The 20,890-nt window shown below is 42.5% G+C and overlaps 4 protein-coding genes across 5 annotated transcripts in view; 2 read left to right on the top strand and 2 right to left on the bottom strand.

Moving 5' to 3' along the window:
- asap2a (ArfGAP with SH3 domain, ankyrin repeat and PH domain 2a) overlaps positions 1-7,721 on the top strand; it is a 49,532-nt gene extending 41,811 nt beyond the window's left edge. The window contains exons 17-28 of the mRNA XM_046412129.1: positions 58-247; positions 418-503; positions 677-792; positions 1,265-1,332; positions 1,421-1,528; positions 2,070-2,304; positions 3,132-3,284; positions 3,580-3,685; positions 4,076-4,134; positions 4,291-4,370; positions 5,388-5,507; positions 6,865-7,721. Coding sequence (XP_046268085.1) covers positions 58-247; positions 418-503; positions 677-792; positions 1,265-1,332; positions 1,421-1,528; positions 2,070-2,304; positions 3,132-3,284; positions 3,580-3,685; positions 4,076-4,134; positions 4,291-4,370; positions 5,388-5,507; positions 6,865-6,939 — 1,396 coding nt within the window. The 3' untranslated portion in view covers positions 6,940-7,721. The remainder of the gene's footprint in view (positions 1-57; positions 248-417; positions 504-676; positions 793-1,264; positions 1,333-1,420; positions 1,529-2,069; positions 2,305-3,131; positions 3,285-3,579; positions 3,686-4,075; positions 4,135-4,290; positions 4,371-5,387; positions 5,508-6,864) is intronic.
- Positions 7,722-9,167: 1,446 nt separating this feature from the next.
- On the bottom strand, positions 9,168-12,728 carry itgb1bp1 (integrin beta 1 binding protein 1). 2 transcript variants are annotated; one of them, XM_046412133.1, is made up of 7 exons: positions 12,595-12,728; positions 11,423-11,539; positions 11,255-11,333; positions 11,045-11,175; positions 10,870-10,962; positions 10,349-10,498; positions 9,168-10,227 (listed from the first exon to the last, which is right to left on the bottom strand). In XM_046412133.1, the coding sequence occupies exons 2-7, from the start codon at positions 11,492-11,494 to the stop codon at positions 10,156-10,158; spliced, it is 597 nt and encodes a 198-aa protein (XP_046268089.1). In that variant the 5' UTR covers positions 11,495-11,539; positions 12,595-12,728; the 3' UTR covers positions 9,168-10,155. The 2 variants fall into 2 exon arrangements, with proteins under 2 accessions (XP_046268089.1, XP_046268088.1); XM_046412132.1 differs by having other exon boundaries at positions 12,378-12,614.
- Positions 12,729-12,837: 109 nt separating this feature from the next.
- On the top strand, positions 12,838-18,340 carry LOC124071528 (cleavage and polyadenylation specificity factor subunit 3). The gene is made up of 18 exons (XM_046412130.1): positions 12,838-13,076; positions 13,179-13,242; positions 13,762-13,859; positions 14,026-14,154; positions 14,238-14,415; positions 14,535-14,624; positions 14,714-14,864; positions 15,050-15,225; positions 15,302-15,460; positions 15,563-15,709; positions 15,806-15,958; positions 16,107-16,215; positions 16,295-16,393; positions 16,572-16,666; positions 16,794-16,881; positions 17,046-17,112; positions 17,248-17,344; positions 17,443-18,340. The coding sequence occupies exons 1-18, from the start codon at positions 13,006-13,008 to the stop codon at positions 17,542-17,544; spliced, it is 2,073 nt and encodes a 690-aa protein (XP_046268086.1). The 5' UTR covers positions 12,838-13,005; the 3' UTR covers positions 17,545-18,340.
- LOC124071529 lies at positions 18,249-20,272 on the bottom strand. Its single transcript, XM_046412131.1, has one exon. The coding sequence runs from the start codon at positions 20,234-20,236 to the stop codon at positions 19,199-19,201; it is 1,038 nt and encodes a 345-aa protein (XP_046268087.1). The 5' UTR covers positions 20,237-20,272; the 3' UTR covers positions 18,249-19,198.
- Positions 20,273-20,890: the final 618 nt, after the last annotated feature.

Below are 20,890 nucleotides of genomic sequence, written 5' to 3' on the forward strand. Positions count from 1 at the left end.
GGTGACTAATGTAGTGTGTTTTTTGATGAGTTAACACCTCTCCACATCTCCCACCAGGCAAGCGAGGAAAGACTTCATTACCGCCAAGTACACGGAGAAACGTTTCGCCAGGAAGAAGTGTCCTGACGCGACATCTCGACTCCACACGTTGTGTGACGCAGTGAAGGCTCGGGACATCTTCTCCCTCATCCAGGTCTACGCCGAGGGAGTCGACCTCATGGAGCCCATACCCCTGGCCAACGGACATGTCAGTACACACCATATTTAACCGAGTTTGTCCTTCATTAGTGACTTTGAAACTTGAGCTTTTTTTTTTCTAACCAGGTATTTGACTTTGACTTCTTCCTGATAACTTTCTGTCTCTTTCTGTTCTCTACAAACACTTTGTTGTAAAATCGTGTCATCTTTTCATTTCAGGAGCAAGGAGAGACGGCCCTTCATCTTGCAGTCAGACTGGTGGACAGAACGTCTCTTCACATTGTCGACTTCCTCACTCAGAACAGGTGAACAAAGCGAGAAAAGAGCAGATTGTGACAATGCGTTTGCACTTCACTTCAGTTACTTGTCATTTTCAGAATATGCTGGAATGAGCTGACACATTCAACTTTTTCATATAAATTTAACCATCACAGGGTGGGTTTAAAGTTTTCCCCTCTCTGTCTGTGTCCTTTGACAGTTTGAATTTGGACAAGCAGACTGTTAAAGGCAGCACAGCGCTGCACTACTGCTGCCTGACTGACAACAGCGAGTGTCTGAAACTGCTCCTGCGGGGGAAGGCCTCCATAGACATTGGTAAGGAAACACACCAGCAGTAAGATTTGTACTTCAGGACCTTTCCTCGACTTTTATTTATAATGTGGTAATATTATTTTTACTTTGCAGGTGTTTATTTAGCAAATAATGCGCATACTTCCGTCACTGTCTCACACAAATGTTCTCTGACTGCCTCTCATCCTCTGTCACACACACACGCAAACACACACACACACACACACATCACGTGGTTCCCAGAGGTGTGGGCTTTGCCAACAGACCATGGCAACTCTTTCCCACAACACTAATCTTTCTTTTCCGCTCTGAGACCAACAAAACATCCAGATAACAGATTCAGAGAGGAGGAGAACATGGAGCTCTTCAGTCTGGGAAACGGTTTAATTACACATTTCTCATGTCTGAGTGAAATGGGAGGGAGGAAGATGGGCTGTGTGTTTGTGCTCATGTGGATACAACAGTGATTACATGTTTCTGCTGTTTTCCCTTCCAGCTAATGAGGCCGGAGAGACGCCTCTGGATATCGCCCGGAGGCTCAAACACTTGCAGTGTGAAGAGCTGGTGAGCCACTGTGTTAAGTCGTGGCATATACCTGCAAACATATACAGCATGAGCTGTCAGTCATTTGTGTTTGTATGTGTGTGTATAGTTGAATCAAGCGCTGGCAGGGAAATTCAATGCCCACGTCCATGTTGAGTATGAATGGTGCCTGCAGCATGAAGACTTGGATGAAAGCGATGAAGATCTGGATGAGAAGGTGAGACCCACTTTTCTATGCCGAAGAGGATGATTAAAGCTTAGAAGTGCAACCACAAGAGGCCCTGCAGAATATCTGTGAATTAACATATTCTTTTGTTTTATAATTAATAAAGAAAACAAATTGTTGATTGTTGAGATCAAAATTGAAAGCTGAATGCTGGATTGATCTTTTTAAAAGACCAAATACTACAAGAGTTGAAAGTGAACCAAGTGGTGGTGAAGATGACAAGACTCCACACTTTGAGTTAATCCGTATTGTTGTTGTCTTGATGTGGTAATGAAGACTTCATCCAAAAGCAGTTTACAGCAGGCTTTGCGGCTTGGTGAGAAGACTAGCAAATAAAAAAAGAACACAAAAGTATCACAAAAGTAAACCTTCATGCAGAAGAAGCCTAAAGGATTTCTACAAAGTGATATTTTATTCTATATTTTAACCAAAACTTTGGTGACTAGCTACATTTTCTAGCCTACCTACTTGTTGCATGTATTAAATGCAAACCTCTGGCCCCCACTGACCCTCTGAATTCTTGCCCCCCCAGCCCAGCCCCCATCGCAGAGACGAGCGGCCGGTCAGCTGTTACACCCCGAGCAGCAACTCCCACCTTCAGACCGGTTTGGGCTCTGCGGGCCGTGACGCCGCCAGCATCGCCAAGGACAAGCAGCGCGCTTTCATGCCCAACCTGGTCAACAACGAGACCTACGGCACCATCCTGAACACCAACCCGCCTCAGCCCATCACCACGTCTGCTCCACCTCTGCCCCCGAGGAACCTGGGTGAGCTCAGAATTAGGACAATGCAGTCCGCAGGCAAACTGGAGAATATATTAATGTAGTTGTGTGTGAATACGCTACAGTTGTGATGGATGAATAGATGAAGAATATGCTAATCACTATTCAGCCAAACCTGATAACCTCTCTGACCTGAGCATGACCCATTTGTCTGCCTCAGGGAAGTGATATTTATAAAAACCTGCTCTAAATGATCAACCTCATTTAGATCTGCAGAATCTGAGGACCTATTCTGGTTTCCAAGGCCTGTATGTTCATTACCATGCAGGTCTTTCTGACCTTTTTGACCTGTTTCAATTCCACAGACGTCTCAGTGTCACACTGGAGACAGACAGATGGACAGCATTGCTAGAAAGTTGTTGACCTCTTTACTATGTCAAGTCTAGACAAATCTCAAATCTGAAGAGCAGAATTTGTTTTATATTTAAAATAATTGTTTTGGGACTTCAGTGTCATGAAAATGTTATTGATATTACTAATTAGAAGAATTTCTAAAACTTCACTTATGAACATCAGTTCATATGCTGCTAAAAGGCTTCATTATGGTTTTATAGGCCAACCGACTTGTGTCTCCTCCAACACAGTCAGTCTTTAATAACATTAGTGGCCATCTGGAGTTCTGCCAGCAGAGTGGAGGAGGAACAACCAGCTCGCCTCAGTGAAGCCCCCTGCCCCAGCATTCTGCACATTCCCTCTCCCCATTAGCTGTCGCTTTCAATTACGCTCACATGGAAACTGACTCAGGTTCTCTCTTTGTCCCTCTTCTTTTTTTGTCTTAATAACCCTTCTCTTTCTCCGTCTCTCTTTCTCAGTCCAGTTATCTGGTCTGGGGGGGATCGGTCAGTCTCCATCATCCAGCAGCTGGAAGCCTGGCTCTTTAGACCTGGCTGGTCGACAGAGGTCATCCTCAGACCCCCCCAACATGCACCCTCCTGTCCCCCCAATGAGACTCACTTCAACCACAGGTATAGACCCCAGTGGACCTGTTTCTCCTTCTTAAACAAGACCTATGAAGACATGTTCATATTGTAGTTTCAGAGTATGGATATGTCTGTGGAGCCCGGTTCAGTGTGTATTAAATACTGCAAAGAGACATTTAAGTGTTTTGCAGGTGCAGGGTTTGAATTTAGTTGATTTGCACATTGAAAAAAAGCCATTCCTCACAATACTTTAACATACTACTACTAAGGTCCAGTGGTGTGTTCAGTTTGCAACAACTTGAGACAAAAATCAATCAAGGTGTGTCACTGCTTCTCCCAGGTCTGGGTCCTGCTCCCGTGGCCAAGATGGAGGCCATGAGCATACAGTCCAAGTCGGCCCAGGGACCAGTGGGGTCCAGAGCGGCGCCGCCTAAATCTCCTGCTGGGTAAGAGCAAAAATTTCCCAAGGTCTCTGCAGCTGTATATTAAATTCAGCGTTCAGTGGTGTTTTTGCAGCTTCATTAGCTACACAGGAAAACAATGGATTAATATAATTCACTACAGTTAGACAGGAACATTGTGCACTACCTCAGGGCTGGTGTACGTTACTGTTGTGACTCTTTCTTTTGTAATGTGGTGTTTGTAAGATGAATGAGTCTACATGGCTGCTGTTTAGCCGCTTCATTAGCTTCCAGGCTAAGCTCTCGACGAGCAATAACTCTCCTCCACTGCGTCTGTTTTATCTCCCACGGAGGGGGGCGGGTGGTTGTTGGGGCTGTTGAGTCTTAAAGGGCTTAAAATCACAAATTTTTCACAATTGCGTTTTTCGTTTGCAGCAATGATAAAAGCTTCAGCAGAGGACCGATAAATCGAACACAGTCTATCGAGAGACCAGGTGAGTATACAGACGAGAGTCCCTAAATATCTGTTAAATCTGCATCTGTCCAGTGTACACAGACTCACATTCAAGTTGTTTCTCTGTCTCTCAGATCCTGTGGAAACGTGGAAAGTTTTGTTGTCGTTGTGATATAATTTCCTCTTCCTGTTCCAGCTAAGGAAGTGCCAGGATGCCCCCAGAACTCCACAGGTCAGCCTCTGCCTCCAGCCCCCATGCCGAGGAAGGCCTACCCAGTGAGTCTCTCGTTCTTCCTCTGATCATCATTCGGATATAGCTGATTGTAAAGTGCTTATTCATCCATGCTGTTGTACCAGTTCTGCCACCGCTTTCCCCGGTCATGGTTTATTCCATTATTATTTTTGTGCAGTTCCCTTTAACACACTTCAGGTCGACCTATTGTCTCAGTGTTTCCAGTGTCTACTTTCTGTACATTTCCTTTCTTTACTCTAACAGACAAAGAGCTTCTCTCTGCATTTTTGTCGGGAAGCTGTGTAGTTTTCTGTGGAGGAAATGGGTTAATGGGCCTACGATCTGTGGTCAGTCAATGGAGAATCCTGTAATTATGGCAGCTTTTTGTTTGTTTTTGTTTTGCATCTTCAGTCTCAGAGCCTGTGCTCTGAGCCCATTACATGTTATCCCTCATCGATTTAGTGGTTTTAAAGGTCTTACATCCTCTGGTTTTTAAGCATTAGTCCATTGTAAAAATTCAAATCAAAATCACATGTAACATTAATGTGCAAGGGAAATTTGGTCAGAGGTGCAAAAAAAGGCACTGAAGCAGTACAAAATACGCAAAATACAACAGGCGAGACAAACCATAGAAGTCAAGTAAAATTGTTTTGTAAAGACCAAAATAAATACGCATTTACATGTACGCAGTTGTCCTTATTATCCCTGTTATGTTGGTTACATTTAGCCTTGGTAGCCCAAAATCAGAAATTTGCCTTTGCAAACTATAGAGTATACAACATCCTTTGAAAAAAAGGAGAAACTCCCTCAATGGGGGTAAATGAAAGAACCAAACCAGAAGAACCTGATTGTCCACAGGAGCTTTATCTTACACAGAGCAGTAACTTGGCCTTACAGATAAGAATAATAATAATATATTAAAAAAAACCCCATCCTATTAGGATAAGCTGAACAAAAACAAAATAGTGTTGCTGCCTTTGCCACACAGGATTTCACGATTTGCTTTCCCTGCCGCACAAACTTGAGCAAAGCCCGTCTGTCCGCTTTGTTTTGTCTCTCAGAAGCAGAGGCCGAAGCGAGTGAAAGCCATCTACAACTGTGTAGCCGACAACCCAGACGAGCTGACCTTCTCTGAGGGCGAGGTGATCGTGGTGGACGGAGAGGAGGACCAGGAGTGGTGGGTCAGTATCTCAAACTCTGCACATTCGCTGTTTTCACTGCGATATTTTGCATTTTGGATACTCTGATATGTTAAAGCACAAAGCGCTTCCCAGTCCAACTCATGTCTCACTCTGGTCCCATGGATGTCAGCGTGCTCGGTAACCATGGCGAAAGCCATGACCTCACTCTGGCTGATATTCCCCCTCCTCCTCTTTTTCCGCCTGCTGCTGCTTCCTCTGAGGAGCCCCTTGTGTGAACATCAACCAGCTGCGGCTTGTTTTCCTCCGAGCCACCTCTGCAGAAATGACCGTATTTAGTCACTCTCTCCTTCTGCGTCCCTGCAAGGACCCTAAAGTCCCTCAAGGTCCCGCCGGGCTTCCTCTCTGTCCTACATTCAGTGGCATTATCACTCTTTGTGCATCTAAAATATGGAAATGAAAGCACATGTGGTGCTTTAGTTGGAAGTTAAATTGGTCTTTCAGCTGGAAAGCAGAACTGTTATGACTCAAGCTAGCAAGAAAGAAGCAAGTTCCAGTAAGATGTTTTGTTGTTTCGTACAGGCAGTGTGTTTATAAAATGAGTTTTAACCCTACGGTGGTTTCAGTTTGGACGCTATCAAGAAATTTCTCATTATTCTGTATTTATTTCCTCCATTTCCTTGTGATGCTTCACTGTTAGCTCTGGCTAAACATGCAGAAACATGTCCTAGCTTTTTATTTTCAGGTATAGAAGACGTTTAAAATGACTTAAAAGGACATGTTAAGTACTGTCTTCTTTGTCTGCAAAGGTAATATAATGTGGGAATGACATTTTACACATAATGAAGATGTTCGTTGTGATTTAGCCTCCCGTAGTCCACTCCATGTACTCCATTAGGTGGTGTTTTAGAAGGGCTGGATGCTGGCACAGATCTGCACATTAAACTAACTTTTTGAAGTTGATTTTGAAGTTTCCATCTCCTTTTATTTGATTTGGTTGTTGAAAATCAACTTGCATCAAATAATAAATAATAATAAAAAATATAAAAGCAATATTTTATGATAATTTTTTTTATGTTTTATGTCAACTATCAGATACTTTCAGGCTATCCTTTGTGTGTGTGCTATAATGACTTGATTTCCTCTATTTATATTACATATCATGCATCCCTAACTAATTATTACAGGTAACCACAGGTCTAAACATCAGTTTAAATACTAATGTTGAATCTTTTATCTTTTTGATTTATCAGAATATCTTTTCTTATAAACCCAGCCTTTGTGTTTAGTGGTGTTTTAGTGTGTCGTGCGTGCTCTCTTATTTTGGTGAAAGCAGTCAAATTATTTAGCGTTTTAGTGAAATTACACAAGTCTGATTTCCTGTCCTCCTCCTTCACAGCTGGGCCACATCGAAGGAGATCCGATGAGACGAGGAGCCTTCCCGGTTACGTTTGTCCATTTCATTGCTGACTGAACGCTTCCTCTCTGGGTCTCAGGAAGCGACAAACACGTGTGCGTGTGTGTGTGTGTGTGTGTGTGTGTGTGTGTGTGTGTGTGTCGCCCCCCCCTCCTTCTCCTCACCTGTCTGCCAGCCAGCAAGCCTCCACCACCACCCCCGTGTTTGCCGTCGACACCGTCATCTTCGCTGGCATCATCGGCGAGCTTTGCTCAAGTGTCACTGCTGTATCATCTCCTTGGCTGCAAATCAGTATGAGGTGTCCTCACTGCAACTGCAGCTTGGACTTGCGCCATGAAGTCTGGGTGTCGCGCCTGTCAAGGACTCTTGGGACTGTATGTGGTTTTAACGCTTGCTGTTAATGTTTCTTACAAAGACTCTTTGAGATTTAAAAACGATGATTGTAGTGAATGACCTCTCGCAATAAATGCACTTTCCTTGTCTTTGTTCTTGTTACAACATGAGACACAATGAAGGTTATATGTACAGTATTCATTTCATCCGTTGAGTCGCCGTACTGGGAAGACAACAGCAACGTGTTTTGACTTACTAACAGCAGCAAATGTGAACACAGTCAAAAGGCTTACATTCCACCTCAGTGCATGAGTGATTTTAAATCCCTATCTGTGTTTCAACCCCGTAGCAGGCCTCCTGTGTGGGGGGTTTTTCTAATGGTGCTAAATTAAACCTGGAATATGCTAGAAGCTGCTCCAGAGAAAGTGCTTCCCTGTCCCCATTTTAAAGCCAGAATGAAAAACAAAAAAAAAAAACATCCACCAACTTATCACATGTGTGAGAAACCACTTTCTCGCTAATGTGTGTGTAGAGTGGAAGAGCTGCAAAGACTTCAACACACACACACACACAAACACACACTCTTCCTGCACTATTTCATGGAAAGCATTGAACAGCAACACTCCAGTTCTCCCTCCTGTACCGTTTTCGGGCAAATGAGACTGACTGGAGCTGCAGCAGCGAGTAATTGCCTTTTATGCTGAGTCTGACACCTGAGGCTGTCGTCGCCTGTCATCTGCCTTATTAGAGGAGCAGAAGTGTGTGTGTGTGATTGTCTCGTCTGCACAGAATAAGCTGAGAGTGAAAGAATACTGAAATATAAGTGTGGGAATGTGATGAAAAGCAGGAGGTAGCTTTGTGACTTTTGTCGCTTCCTCTTTGCCTTTGAGAGCAGTCAGACTCTTAACAGGCTGATTTCTTTTTCTTTTGGTTTTTTGTTTTTTTTTCAAAGTCACTATCCACAACATTTCCAGTACAACCAGACATAGAGAGGAATATCCTTCCCTCAGCTTCAGCCTCTCATATCTGGGGTCCTATAACGTCAAGAGATGAGTTTATCAGTAGTGTTGTGAAAGAAATATAAAACATTCAATGTAATTAACTTTTGGTTGCAGAGCAACTTTCCTTCTGTTCATATTGTTGATATTTAGACATTTAACCTGAAACCAGAGCCTTTCATGTATTTGTGAATGACCCGAAGAGAAGCATGTGAATTGTATTTGATCCACTCTCTTCATCATGTTTAATATGAACTCACTGGAAACGGGAAGATTTAATAATCTATTCATGTAAATAGATTTGGTTTTGTTTTGTTGATATTTAAATGTTAGAAAACAAGTTAACCTGGGCGGTAAATGTGTTTTAATGAGCTGTGGGGATGAGCAGTGACGGACTGAACCTCAGCTGGACCTGTGTGTGTTTGTGTGTGTGTGGGAGGGAGTGTGTGCTGAAAACACAAATGCAGACACACACACACAAATAACTGGGAAAATAAACTTAATTCATTCTCATTAATTGTCTGTGGATCACTGCAACGACTCTTAACTCTAATGTGCAAGTAAATGGGAAAATGAAACTGGAATAATAAAATATGAAATAACAAAAGACTTTGGTCTGTTTCTTGAGGAATTTATGATCCATTTGTGCAAATAATAAATCCTGCTCTTACTGAATTATTGCTGGCAGGACATTATGTTTTCTTTTCAGCTGCCGGTCCTCTTCCTCTGCAAACAAGACAACTGTTTAGGTTAAGTAGAAGTCTGATAATGTATCAAGAGCTCCCTCTGATGGGGAATATTACAGCATGTCTGCCTGCAAGTTTCAGGATGCACTGACAAAACGTACACTGTGTTGTTCTGGTGAAAAAAATGTAAATAAAAGAAAATTAAAAGGCAGAAATTGTAGAAGACACTCAAAAGTAAAAATGACACTAAAGGAAAAAACTGACAAAACAATTCTGAAAAATTTTTATGTACCAGATCCAAATTCTTTCATTGTCTCCCCCACTTTCAACCCAGTCTCAACCCGACTGTGTTGAAAAGGAGGACAGGAAAAAGGACTATTATTAAGTTAGAACTGTGACCGAAAACACGTGGTTTCAGCAAGTCTAGTGGATTTGATGTCTTTTTTAATCATAAGAACAAGGACGTAACAATCAGAAAACACGTCAAGCTTTTGGTACCAAGAAACTTCAAATACAAAGAAACTTAAATCAAGATACGATAAAAGTCAAAACAATCATTAAAAATGAGTAAATCACACACATTAAGAACAAATAGAGGATGTGGTCCACAGTTTAAACATTTTGTATGACGTACCTTCAAGCGCACCAATACTGTTTATCTCAAAAAACACAACAAAACAGAGAGAGGATATTTAAACTGGATCTGAGTGGTTTCTACACAAAGAAAACCAAACTGTACGCATTTCATCAAATCTTTGTACCGCATCTGCACTGCTGAACATCACATCACTGTACTGTGAAGGAGCTGAGCAGAAGGTGGGTTACAACACTCTGGACCATTTTGTGCCATAATTTACATTAAATATGATTCATCTACATGTATTCCAATGCTTAAAAACAATACAACCATTTCCCTTTTTTCAACACTTTTTTTCCCCCTGCTCTTTATGTGGAAGGTCAAACGAACAGGTGAAGGAAATGAATTCCAAGGAAATGACAAATTCACAGTAGTTCTTTCTTAACTGGCGAGAGTACCGATCAGAAGCCAGGCATCGGGCCTGAATCATGTTATCTTACAAACTAACATGGAAATCACATACTGTCCTCCAGATAATCTCTTTTAAAGGAAGTTGGGGAAAATAACAGTAGGAGGAAAAAAAAGGGGGAATGGCTGCATTTTTGGCAACCACAATACAACCATGGTTATCTCCTGAGTCCCTGCTGCTGTCTCAGCCCCCATCCAGATCCCTCTGGTTTCAGGACTTGTCTGATGTCAGAGCGCAGTCAAAAGAAGCCGACAGCACCTTGCAGATGGACTGAGCCTGCTCCTGTACAGATAGATGATTAAAAAAACAAACAAACAAAAAACAGCATTTATTGACAGGATAAATTACCCCAGACAGACCAAAATCTAACAAACTGTTTTAATCTGTATTTTGTCACACTCACTGAGCTGCTGCACTGGTACACCCAGATGCTGCACTCCTCTTGTTTTGCATCTGTGGTTTTGAGAGCCAGGAGGTTCTTCCCTGCGCCCAGGCCGTCATCGTAACACAGCATACGCACTATCAGGTACAGAGGGTGGCGATGCAGCACATCCTGGCCAGACGTACGGTTAAATTAAGATTTATTACTAACTCTTTAGATCAAGCACACATGCCCACATTGCGCTGGTTAAGAGAGATAATCATCATCGATCAGTGCGATTTCAGAGGCGAATCTTTACTAAAAATCCCTCAGTGTAGCATTACACCCAGAGCTACACTGCAAATTCAGATCACACTTCAAATAAAACAGGTCATGAGGAGGAAACATCACGGGAACGGCTGAAATATTTGAGTCAGCAGCTTCGCAGAGAACCATGTCAAAAATATGCTAAATTCATAACCATGCTGATGGCCCAGCAACACTGCCGAAGTCTAATCAATAACCACTCAGTCTGAAGTCCAGTATATCACTGTTCTACTCACACACTGGTCCAGCGAGGCCACTTTGACTCCGTACTTTGACACTCCCAGAATCATGTCTTCATCTCCAGGCACAAAGGGCAGCTTTCCATCTTGCTGCAAGAAGGAGTGAGATATTTACAGCATCCTCTCAGTGATGGTGGAAATTTAACAATGTGTCATCTCTCCAGCTTCTTACCTGAGCAGCATCAATATAGTTGATGAGGTCCAGAGGCTCCTGGAGGGTCTTGCTCATGTCGAACTGTAACTTCTCAATGGCTCCCACATACTTCACCCGGAACTCAGCACATGTTTCAGACGTGCTGTTACCTACAGAGAGCATACATTGAAAACTCAGTTAGTGGAAGAAAATTGGGGGGGCGGGCGGAGAAGAAAGACAGAGACTGACCTGAGCTCTTGGTGGAGTCTGTGTCAAGGCTGGCAACGGTGCTCGATCTGGAGAGCCCTCCCAAACTGGAGTCCACAGACTGTAGAGAGGCAGAACCACAAGAGGGTGTTGGCTAAATTCAACAAGTGGCTCTGCCAAACATTTATGTGTGTGTGTGTGTTGTGTTACTTTGCTTTTGGTGCTGATCTCACTGCTTTGTGAGCTGCTGCTGCTGTGGCGCTTTTTGACTTTCCGGAACATCGTTCACCATGACGAACCGCATGAAGCCCCCACAGCCTTGGCAACCTGAATCACCACCACGGACCACAGTGTTAAACTCACGACGGGACTGGCAGGACTGTCCTCTCAAGTCTCAACACAGATGATGAATAATTGAATGAGTGTGGAACTTCAGCTTTGGCAAAAGAAACAGCAGCCCCTAAGATTTGGATGCCACATTTGGCCATATTTTGATAATATTTCAATGAATTGTTCAGCCTTGACCTGTAATCTGAAATCAAGGCAAATTAAGATGAAATTGATGTTCAAAAAAGTGCTCTCCTCAATAGATACTGTAAATGCTTTGCAAATATTAAGTATAACTAGTCTGCAGACCACAAAACGGTCATGTTTCACTTTCAGTTTTAAAATACCTTTATTTTGTCAGCAAAGAGCTGATTTACTAACTGGAGAACGTTTCATTAATGTGCCAGACTTTTTAAATGCTATGACCATCTCAGTACATTTCCATTCAACGGGCTGATGAGCATTAACGATTAGCACTACTATAATAATAATAATAACTACTATAACAGTATTGAGTGCTGCTGCTGAATAATCAAGGTGCACCAGTTAAATCGAAAACCAGTTCATCTGTTACACCTGCTGCCGTAACAGTATCCCACTCCCCCATCATGTCAGAGCAGATTATAACTGCAGGTCTGGTATCACACGGTGTATCTGCACTGGGGTGAGGTCGGGAGACATAAATATTTACACGACGCATAAGTTATTGAACACCACACATCAGAATCAACAGGTTACGCTTGACTTGAACTCAGCATTTGAACTAACCTGCACGCAGAGCTGGGGGGCTATTTTTGTACATCCTAGAATAAAAACAAGTATGTGGGTTACTACTCACCCTGCTCCACCTCAAACGTCCCCACACCGCATTTATTTTCACACCGAAGTTAAAACCCGAAGGCTTCCAAAACGGGCGGGCAAAAACAAACGCAGCGTATTCAAGAGTGGGATTAATGTTAGCGTTACACGCGTGTTTTGTTTTTTTTTTTAATCGTAACCGTCTCAGTGTACCGTTAAAAGATCATTTTAGTCAAAGGGGCTTTCTGTTTACTTACAGTTACACTCTTTTCCCCTTTGAGTTTCACAGCCTACACCCAACACCACTTAAAGGGGACGCAACGAAGTACAGAAGAATATCTCTCAAGCTCAATCTTGAGCCCACGGGTCTGTGGATAATATATATTGTTAGGTGTTTATAAAGCTGAGGTGTTTTTAGTTCTAAGTAATTGCCATCTCCTTTGAAATTTTGACCTATTTCTTCATGAGAATTCGCAACACTAAGTTAAAACAAAACTAATGACCGACCCAGAACTTTTGTCAAAGCTTTGGATTCTCGTCGGCGGTATTTTGGCACAACACCGGAAGTGTGAGTTCGGAGAGGTCGCCCCCTTTCATTCATTCAGCATAGTGCAATATGGCCGGATTTGTTTTTTTCTTTTAACATTTACGTGCAAAATTTAACACACATGGCTACAAAACGCAAAGTCGAGGTGATTGTTCCCGCGGAGGAAAGTGACCAGCTCCTAATTCGTCCACTGTGAGTTTATTTGTATTTCACATGAACACACGCTTTCAGTTTGAATTGATGCATGTACATGTAACCATAATAACAACAAATAATTTCCTCATGAAACCACAGGGGTGCTGGACAGGAGGTTGGGAGGTCATGTATCATCCTGGAGTTCAAGGGGAGGAAAATTATGGTAAATATTTTTGACTCTACGACAGCGTTAAATTGTAATTATACTGCTGTGTGACTTAAAACTTACACAGGATGTAAATGTACCTTAATCTAGATTTAAATTTTTAACAAAAACATATCTGTGAGTATTATGTTATGAGGTACAACACAGAGTTCTGTGTTCTTACTTTGTGCAGGCTCAAATATGCAAAATGTTGTCATTATTTATATATATTTTTTATCGCCCCTACTGTTGTTTTATTTTCTCCTTTACTCACTTCACTTACCTTGGACTACCTGGAAAAAAGTATTGATGCTGAGTGTATTATTGATTTATGCAATTATTGATTTATTTATTTATTGAGCGTTTCCTCAGTTCCTGTTTTTCATTGATTGCTTGTGTGTGGATGGGGATTGGAGATACTATTGTTTTTATCGTGTGAAGAACTTTGTATTATGTTTTATTTGCATGAAAAGTCTCATACAAGTAATGTTTGATTGATTGATTGATCCTGGGTGAATGAATATTTGTTTCTGGCAGCTGGACTGTGGTATCCACCCTGGCTTGGAGGGGATGGATGCTCTCCCCTACATTGACTTGATCGACCCAGCTGAGATAGATCTGCTGCTCATCAGCCAGTGAGTCTTCCCTCCACTTTTTTAATCTGTTGAACTGTTTATTTTTATTCAATTATAGCTGCTTAACTGCATCTTTATTGGTAATTTCTGCTTCTATTCTATTTTGATCATACTTTTGAACATATCTAATGTTTTGTCATTTGATGTTAATGTATCCTCTCACCAGTTTCCACCTGGATCACTGTGGAGCTCTGCCATGGTTCCTCCAGAAGACCAGCTTTAAAGGAAGGACCTTCATGACCCACGCCACCAAGGCCATCTATCGCTGGCTACTGTCAGACTATGTCAAAGTCAGGTAGGCCTTGGAAAACTCATCTTCATGTAACACTCATCCAAATTAATAATGCACCTGCAGTGACTTTGTTTTATTCTTTGCAGCAACATTTCTGCAGATGACATGCTGTATACTGAGACTGACCTGGAGGAGAGCATGGACAAAATTGAGACCATCAACTTCCACGAAGTCAAGGAGGTGGCTGGGATCAAGTTCTGGTGCTACCACGCTGGTCATGTGCTGGGAGCTGCTATGTTTATGATTGAAATAGCTGGAGTCAAGGTAACATCTCATTTTTTTTTAATGTATAACATTTTTCTCTTGTTTCAGAGAGTCCTTTTGATGCACAAAAACTAATTTCACGCAACAAGCACTTTCTTGGTCTGTTTTCCCTTCTGAAGCTGCTGTACACAGGAGACTTCTCCCGACAGGAAGACAGGCATCTGATGGCAGCCGAGATCCCCAGTGTCAAACCTGACATCTTAATTATAGTACGCCAGATAATGATTCACATCTAACACTATGTTAAGTGAGTCTTTGGGCGCTCACGACACGGTAAATGCTGTTATTCCCTCTGCAGGAGTCCACCTATGGCACCCACATCCATGAAAAGAGGGAGGAGCGTGAAGCTCGGTTCTGCAACACGGTTCATGACATAGTCAACAGGGAAGGCCGCTGTTTAATCCCTGTGTTCGCCTTGGGACGGGCCCAGGAACTGCTGCTCATCCTGGGTGAGAAGTCATGTGCATTCCAACCAAACACAGCAGCATTTTTACTCTCTAAACTTTCACTTATGACCCTTTATTGTGAGTCGCTTAATATTTACATTGTATTGTGCTTTTTTAGTTTGAGCTTTTGCATCTGTATTCTATGTATCAGTCAGAGGAGTGTGTAAGATTGTGTTTCTCTCCTGTAGATGAATACTGGCAGAACCACCCAGAGCTCCATGACATCCCCATTTACTACGCTTCATCCCTGGCCAAAAAGTGCATGGCCGTATACCAAACCTACGTCAACGCGATGAACGACAAGATCCGCAAGGCCATCAATATCAACAACCCTTTTGTCTTCAAGCACATCAGCAACCTCAAGGTGGAGAGCGCTACACATGCAGACACCCAGAGTGCTGCTGCTATATACCCATAACTGTGGTGTTGGTTCTTTCCAGAGCATGGATCACTTTGATGACATCGGTCCCAGTGTGGTGATGGCGTCTCCAGGTATGATGCAGAGCGGGCTCTCCAGAGAGCTCTTCGAGAGCTGGTGCACTGATAAGAGGAATGGAGTCATCATCGCTGGATACTGTGTAGAGGGAACCCTGGCCAAGGTCAGACTACAGCAGGATGGTGGACAAAGCGCAAAGTGTTACCTGGGGTTGATAAGAGGAACAATAACAACATATTGTGGTGTGTTTGTGTGCTTCCTGCAGCACATCATGTCTGAGCCGGAGGAGATTACTACCATGTCAGGACAGAAGCTGCAGCTGAAGATGTCGGTGGACTACATCTCCTTCTCTGCCCACACTGACTACCAGCAGACCAGCGAGTTCATCAGGGCCCTCAAACCACCACACGTGGTAGGAGGACAGAAAATTACGAGTGTTTTGTACACAGTCGGTTGTACCCTGTACAAGCTGAAAATGAAGATCCTTGACTCTGTGTCTTATATTTAGATCCTGGTCCACGGAGAGCAGAATGAGATGGCGCGTCTGAAGGCTGCACTGATCAGGGAGTATGAGGATAATGACCAAGTTCACATCGAAGTCCACAACCCTCGCAACACCGAGGCTGTCACCCTCAACTTCAGAGGAGAGAAACTGGCCAAGGTCAATAAACTGTCTCTGTCCTTTTACATTACATTTTAGTGATCCCTTTGGGCTCTTTCTTGCTCAAGAATGCCAAAATGTGATTATTAAATGAATTCATTGACTCTGAAACCTGAGTGATGTCGCTGAACACCACTCCTCCTCTCAGGTGATGGGCTCTCTGGCTGATAAGAAGTGTGTTCAGGGCCAAAGGGTGTCAGGCATATTGGTGAAAAAGAACTTCAACTATCACATCCTCAATCCATCAGACCTTTCTAGTGAGTGTTTTTTGCAGAGATTTTAATATCCGACAAACAAAGATGTGCATCATGGAGTGACCTGGTGCCTGTTTTGCAGCGTACACAGAGCTGGCCATGAGCACAGTGAAACAGTCCCAGGCCATCCCCTTCACCGGACCTTACTCACTGCTCGTCTGCCATCTGAGGAACCTCACTGGTAAGACTTCCATATTTGTGTATGTGCACTAAGTGAGCAGTCGCTTTACAGTTCAATGTGCCTTAATTCATTTTTTCTGTTTTTGGCTCATGCGTGCCAAACCCAGCTTTTTCACATTTTTGCTGATTTTGATTTTAGACCACACTGACCGCGATGATCTTTTCACTTCTTGTCTCAGGTGATGTGGAAGAGCTGGATGGAACCGAAAAGAACACTTTGAAGATATTTAAAAACATCACTCTGATCCATGAGGTTGGCATGGTGCTGCTGGAGGTGAGCGGGTCAGGCCTGGTCAAACAGCTGTGGTCCTGATGCAGGACTGCAAGACTACAAGCTCTGTTCAGACTGGCTCCTGTCCTGTATCTTCACCCAACCTTCCTTTTGTCTTCTCCTGTTTCAGTGGATAGCTAACCCTCTCAATGACATGTATGCCGACGCTGTGACTACTGTAGTGCTGGAAGTCCAGTCCAACCCAAAGGCCCAGAAGGGTCAGTTTGGCCAGTTTTTGGATGCTTTATGAACTGCAGGAAGCATGCAACAAATCATTTATTTTACTTGAAATCATTTACTAAACCAAACAAAAAAAACTTAATGCATTGTGTCTTTCCATGGAGTTTGTTCTTACTTCACATTATTCAATTTGTCCTAACAGTCATGGAGACCCAGAGTTCCATCTTGGACATGGACGTCTTCCAAACCCGGCTAGGAGTCATGCTGCAGTGAGTGACACACAATCTAAATCCATATTAAATGGTTCATGACAGTGTATATGTGGATCGGTGTGTTTGAAAGGCCTACTGTAACAGTTGATTGTTAGTTATAATATTAAATCTTGGATCTTTCTCTGTCTTAAGGGACATGTTTGGAGAGGAATGTGTGGATTTCAGAGACAATAAAAACATCGCAGTGACAGTAGACGGGAAGACGATTCATATTTGCTTGGAAACGAGGGTGAGAAGCAGAACAGACCAACGCCATGTGTGTAGTGTAGGATTGTTGTTGTTGTTTAAAAAAAAAAAAATCTTTCTGACTTCCTGTCCCCTGATCAGTCGGTGTGCTACGAGGGTGAATGCACAGAGGACGACTCCCTGAGAGAGATGGTGGACCTGGCAGTGCAGCGGCTCTACGATGCCCTCAACCCGATCATCTGAGAGTGGAAACAGGACTACAGGCCTGTAGACCGCGTCAGGACATTTTTACACATTTAAAAAGTGCTGGAAGTTAACACGCAGTATGTATTTATGTGCTTAACAAACGGATAAGTTGCTGCTAAGAACCATATCAACTTCCATCTGACAGATTACGTCCATATTTCTACAGTACTGGGATCTATAGCTTGTCTGCTTTGGTGTAATTGACTGCCTCTACAGCAGGTTCTAATCCCACTTTGTGAAATCAGTGTGTAAAGGTTAGATTGGCTTTTTACTAACATCACATTAAGGTAAGTTCCTGATCCATTCCCACAGAACTGTCATGTGAGAAAATTAAATAAATCAGCTATGTAGATTGCATTAGCTTTGATAGATTTTAATGTTGTTTTTTGTTATACAAGCACTTTTAAATCATATTTAATAATTTAATAAGTTGACTGTAGCTGTGTAGATGCACTGTAGTTTTTAGCTCGGCCTGAGTTTGTTACTAATGTGCAGATGTGTTTAACTGTGAATTTCTAAATGCACTAAATCTTTGTGTCCAGTACATAATGCTTGAAAAAAAAAAAAAAAAGACTTTCACAAAAATGTGTGTGCAACTGGTCAGTTAATTCATCAACTGGTGGCAGAAATGTTTGTTAGGTAATTAGGTTTACAGTCCATCAGTGCTGGTGTTGCTAACAGTGGAGATAACAAAAGCGACATTTGTTTCACTGCGCTCTGATGGACATTTATTAGTGAAATATCAGGAAAATACAACCACAGAATTTTACAATAAACATCATTCAAGGCACATTCTTTCACTTGCCTATCTGAGCATAAACCCTACATTTCCCATAATTCCCCTTTTTAATAGGCTCTCAGGAAGTGGCAGATCCACACATCCCTGACTTCCCCTTATACTGCTACAACTATTTCATAAATATCAATACATTACAACATAATCAAAACAAGCCTTACTATTAAAAATAAAGAAATCTGTTGGACAGATGACTTTATAAAAGCCAAAAGAGTTTAAACTTAACATTTTCAGGTTGCAAATCATCCACCTGATCTTGTGTCAGTGTATTCACTCAGTATTTGGGACTAAATTTTAAGATGGCACTTGTGGCACAGTAATGACTCCTGGGTAGAACATCAATACATTTCATGTACTGACTCAAACGTTTTGATACCCAAAGCTGTGAGAGCCTAATCCTAAATATGTCTTTGTATGGCTGCGTGTGTTTGGACAATATTTGACATATGAGAAGCTTGCCTTTTACATTTTTTTTTTTTAAATTTCAAAATAAATACAGTGCAATGTACAATGGCTACCCAAAGCCCAAATCAGTACACAGAATCATCTCAACAACTAGTGAACAGTGTGTTGAGTGATAAGCATACAGTACTGTGATAAGACCGAGGAACTGAAACATAAACACATTACAGCTTAGTCTTATTATCAGCGTTTCAGTATATTCCTATCGAGTATTGCACTGTGTTACATTGACTTAACGGGTGACGTTAAATCACTCATGGTGCACCGTTTCTGTGGGCGTTTAACAGTCTTGTAAGCAGTGTTGTTTTTGTGTAGTGTGAAAAGTGGCGGTGCTTCACGGGACCAACAAAACTTTCCCATTAAGAGATCCACAATTCCTCCTCAGCGCGTCCTTTATCTCTTCACGCTCATCAGTATAACCAAGATCATCGCCAGCATCAGCCCAACTCCGACCTCCAGCATCGAGCCCAGCTTCCTCTCCTCAATCGTCTCCTGCTTCTTCTTCAGGAGCTCTTCTTTGCGGGTTCTGATGTCCTTTTCTCTCTGCAGCTGCTCGCTGTAATGGGCCTTGAAAAACTTGTCGAAATCAAAGACGGTCCCTTGCCGGTCTGCGCCCATCACAGACCGTCTCCTGTCCGCTTGGTGTTTCGCGGAGCTCCCTGCGGTGTCCTTGCCGGAGGGTCTGGCTGTTGCGACGAGGTCCAACCGACTCAACAGACCCCGGTCGTATTTCTTCCTCAGTGCCTTATTGCCCAGCACGGTGTAAGCCTCGTTGATCTCGGAGAAGCGGACAGTGGCCGCATCGCTGCCGGCGTTTCTGTCCGGGTGGTAGATGAATGACTGCTTGTAGTAGGCCGTTTTTATCTGAGCTTGCGTGGCGGTAGGTGTCACCTCCAGGATCTCATAGTAGCCCGTTTTGGTTTCGTAAAGGGGCACAGATTGAGTTCCGTTGCCGCTGTAGGATCTGACAAACACAGACTGTCCATGTCCCCAACACAAACGCCGACTGCCGAGGCTCTGTAGACGACGAGTAGACCTGGAGTTGTAAGTCCTCCAAAACTTGACAAAACTCCAGCACATGTTTTGTTTTGTACTTCGATCGCGTGTCTTGTTAAGCAGCAAATACTCTTTGTTACGTCCAAGATAACAGCAATACCCAGCGTCAATTCTGTTCCCCCAAACATCAACAGAACCACACACTGGTGTTAACCTTGTGTAACTGTCCCGTGAAAGTCCAACGGTCACTCGGTCAGCAGCAATTTCGGCTCCATGCAGTTCGCCATGTTGGTTGTCACCCAACAGAAACGCCACCGACAGGGACGAGGCACGTATTGTACCTTGTATGTTTTGACTTTTCATGAGATACCGGCTGCATATTTTGTGTGCAAAGTCATACGCTCCCATTCCAAGATGTTGACTGACTGCCGCCATGTTAAGAGGCAGCAGAAGAAATCCACTGATTTCCGTAATGCTGAGGAAGGTTCGTTTAACTACAGCGCCCCCTAGTGGCAATTAAAAAAAACTCCAATCAAACTATATGACTATGACTTCTTTGCAGATATACTTTGTTTGTGTTTTTTTTTAAACATCGAAAGTTATATATTTAAGAGAATCTATTACCAAAAATCTAACAAATACACACAAATATTTTGACAACACTTTATTTTACAGGTTCTAAAATTAGGGAAATTGAGACATTGATTATTTTCAGTTTATTTTTGAGTCAGCTGAATTTTCAGAAATATTAAATTTGTCTGCAGGCAAGTATTCAAGTCAACTGACCCTTTCCAGCGTATTAATCCTGTCTAAAAAATGGCCTTACAATAGGTCCTGCCTTCATGAAGGTTATAATGTATAGTTTTTGTTGAAACTGTTCTGCTGAGGTATTGATTCGATTTGATATGATCATTTGGAGAATGTCATTTATGGTGTTGTTTAGTCTGCCTTCATTCAAGTAATTATTTGGTTGATATCGAGATATTCACATGTCAGTCTATAATTTTACATAATGTCTTATATTTCTGGGTTTTTTTCATTCGTTTCGAAAAGAGGTTTGCAAAATATAATAATGACGGTGCACGTTTT

This window comes from Scatophagus argus, chromosome 15 (genome assembly GCF_020382885.2).
Source record: "Scatophagus argus isolate fScaArg1 chromosome 15, fScaArg1.pri, whole genome shotgun sequence".
Classification (NCBI taxonomy): Eukaryota; Metazoa; Chordata; class Actinopteri; family Scatophagidae; genus Scatophagus; species Scatophagus argus.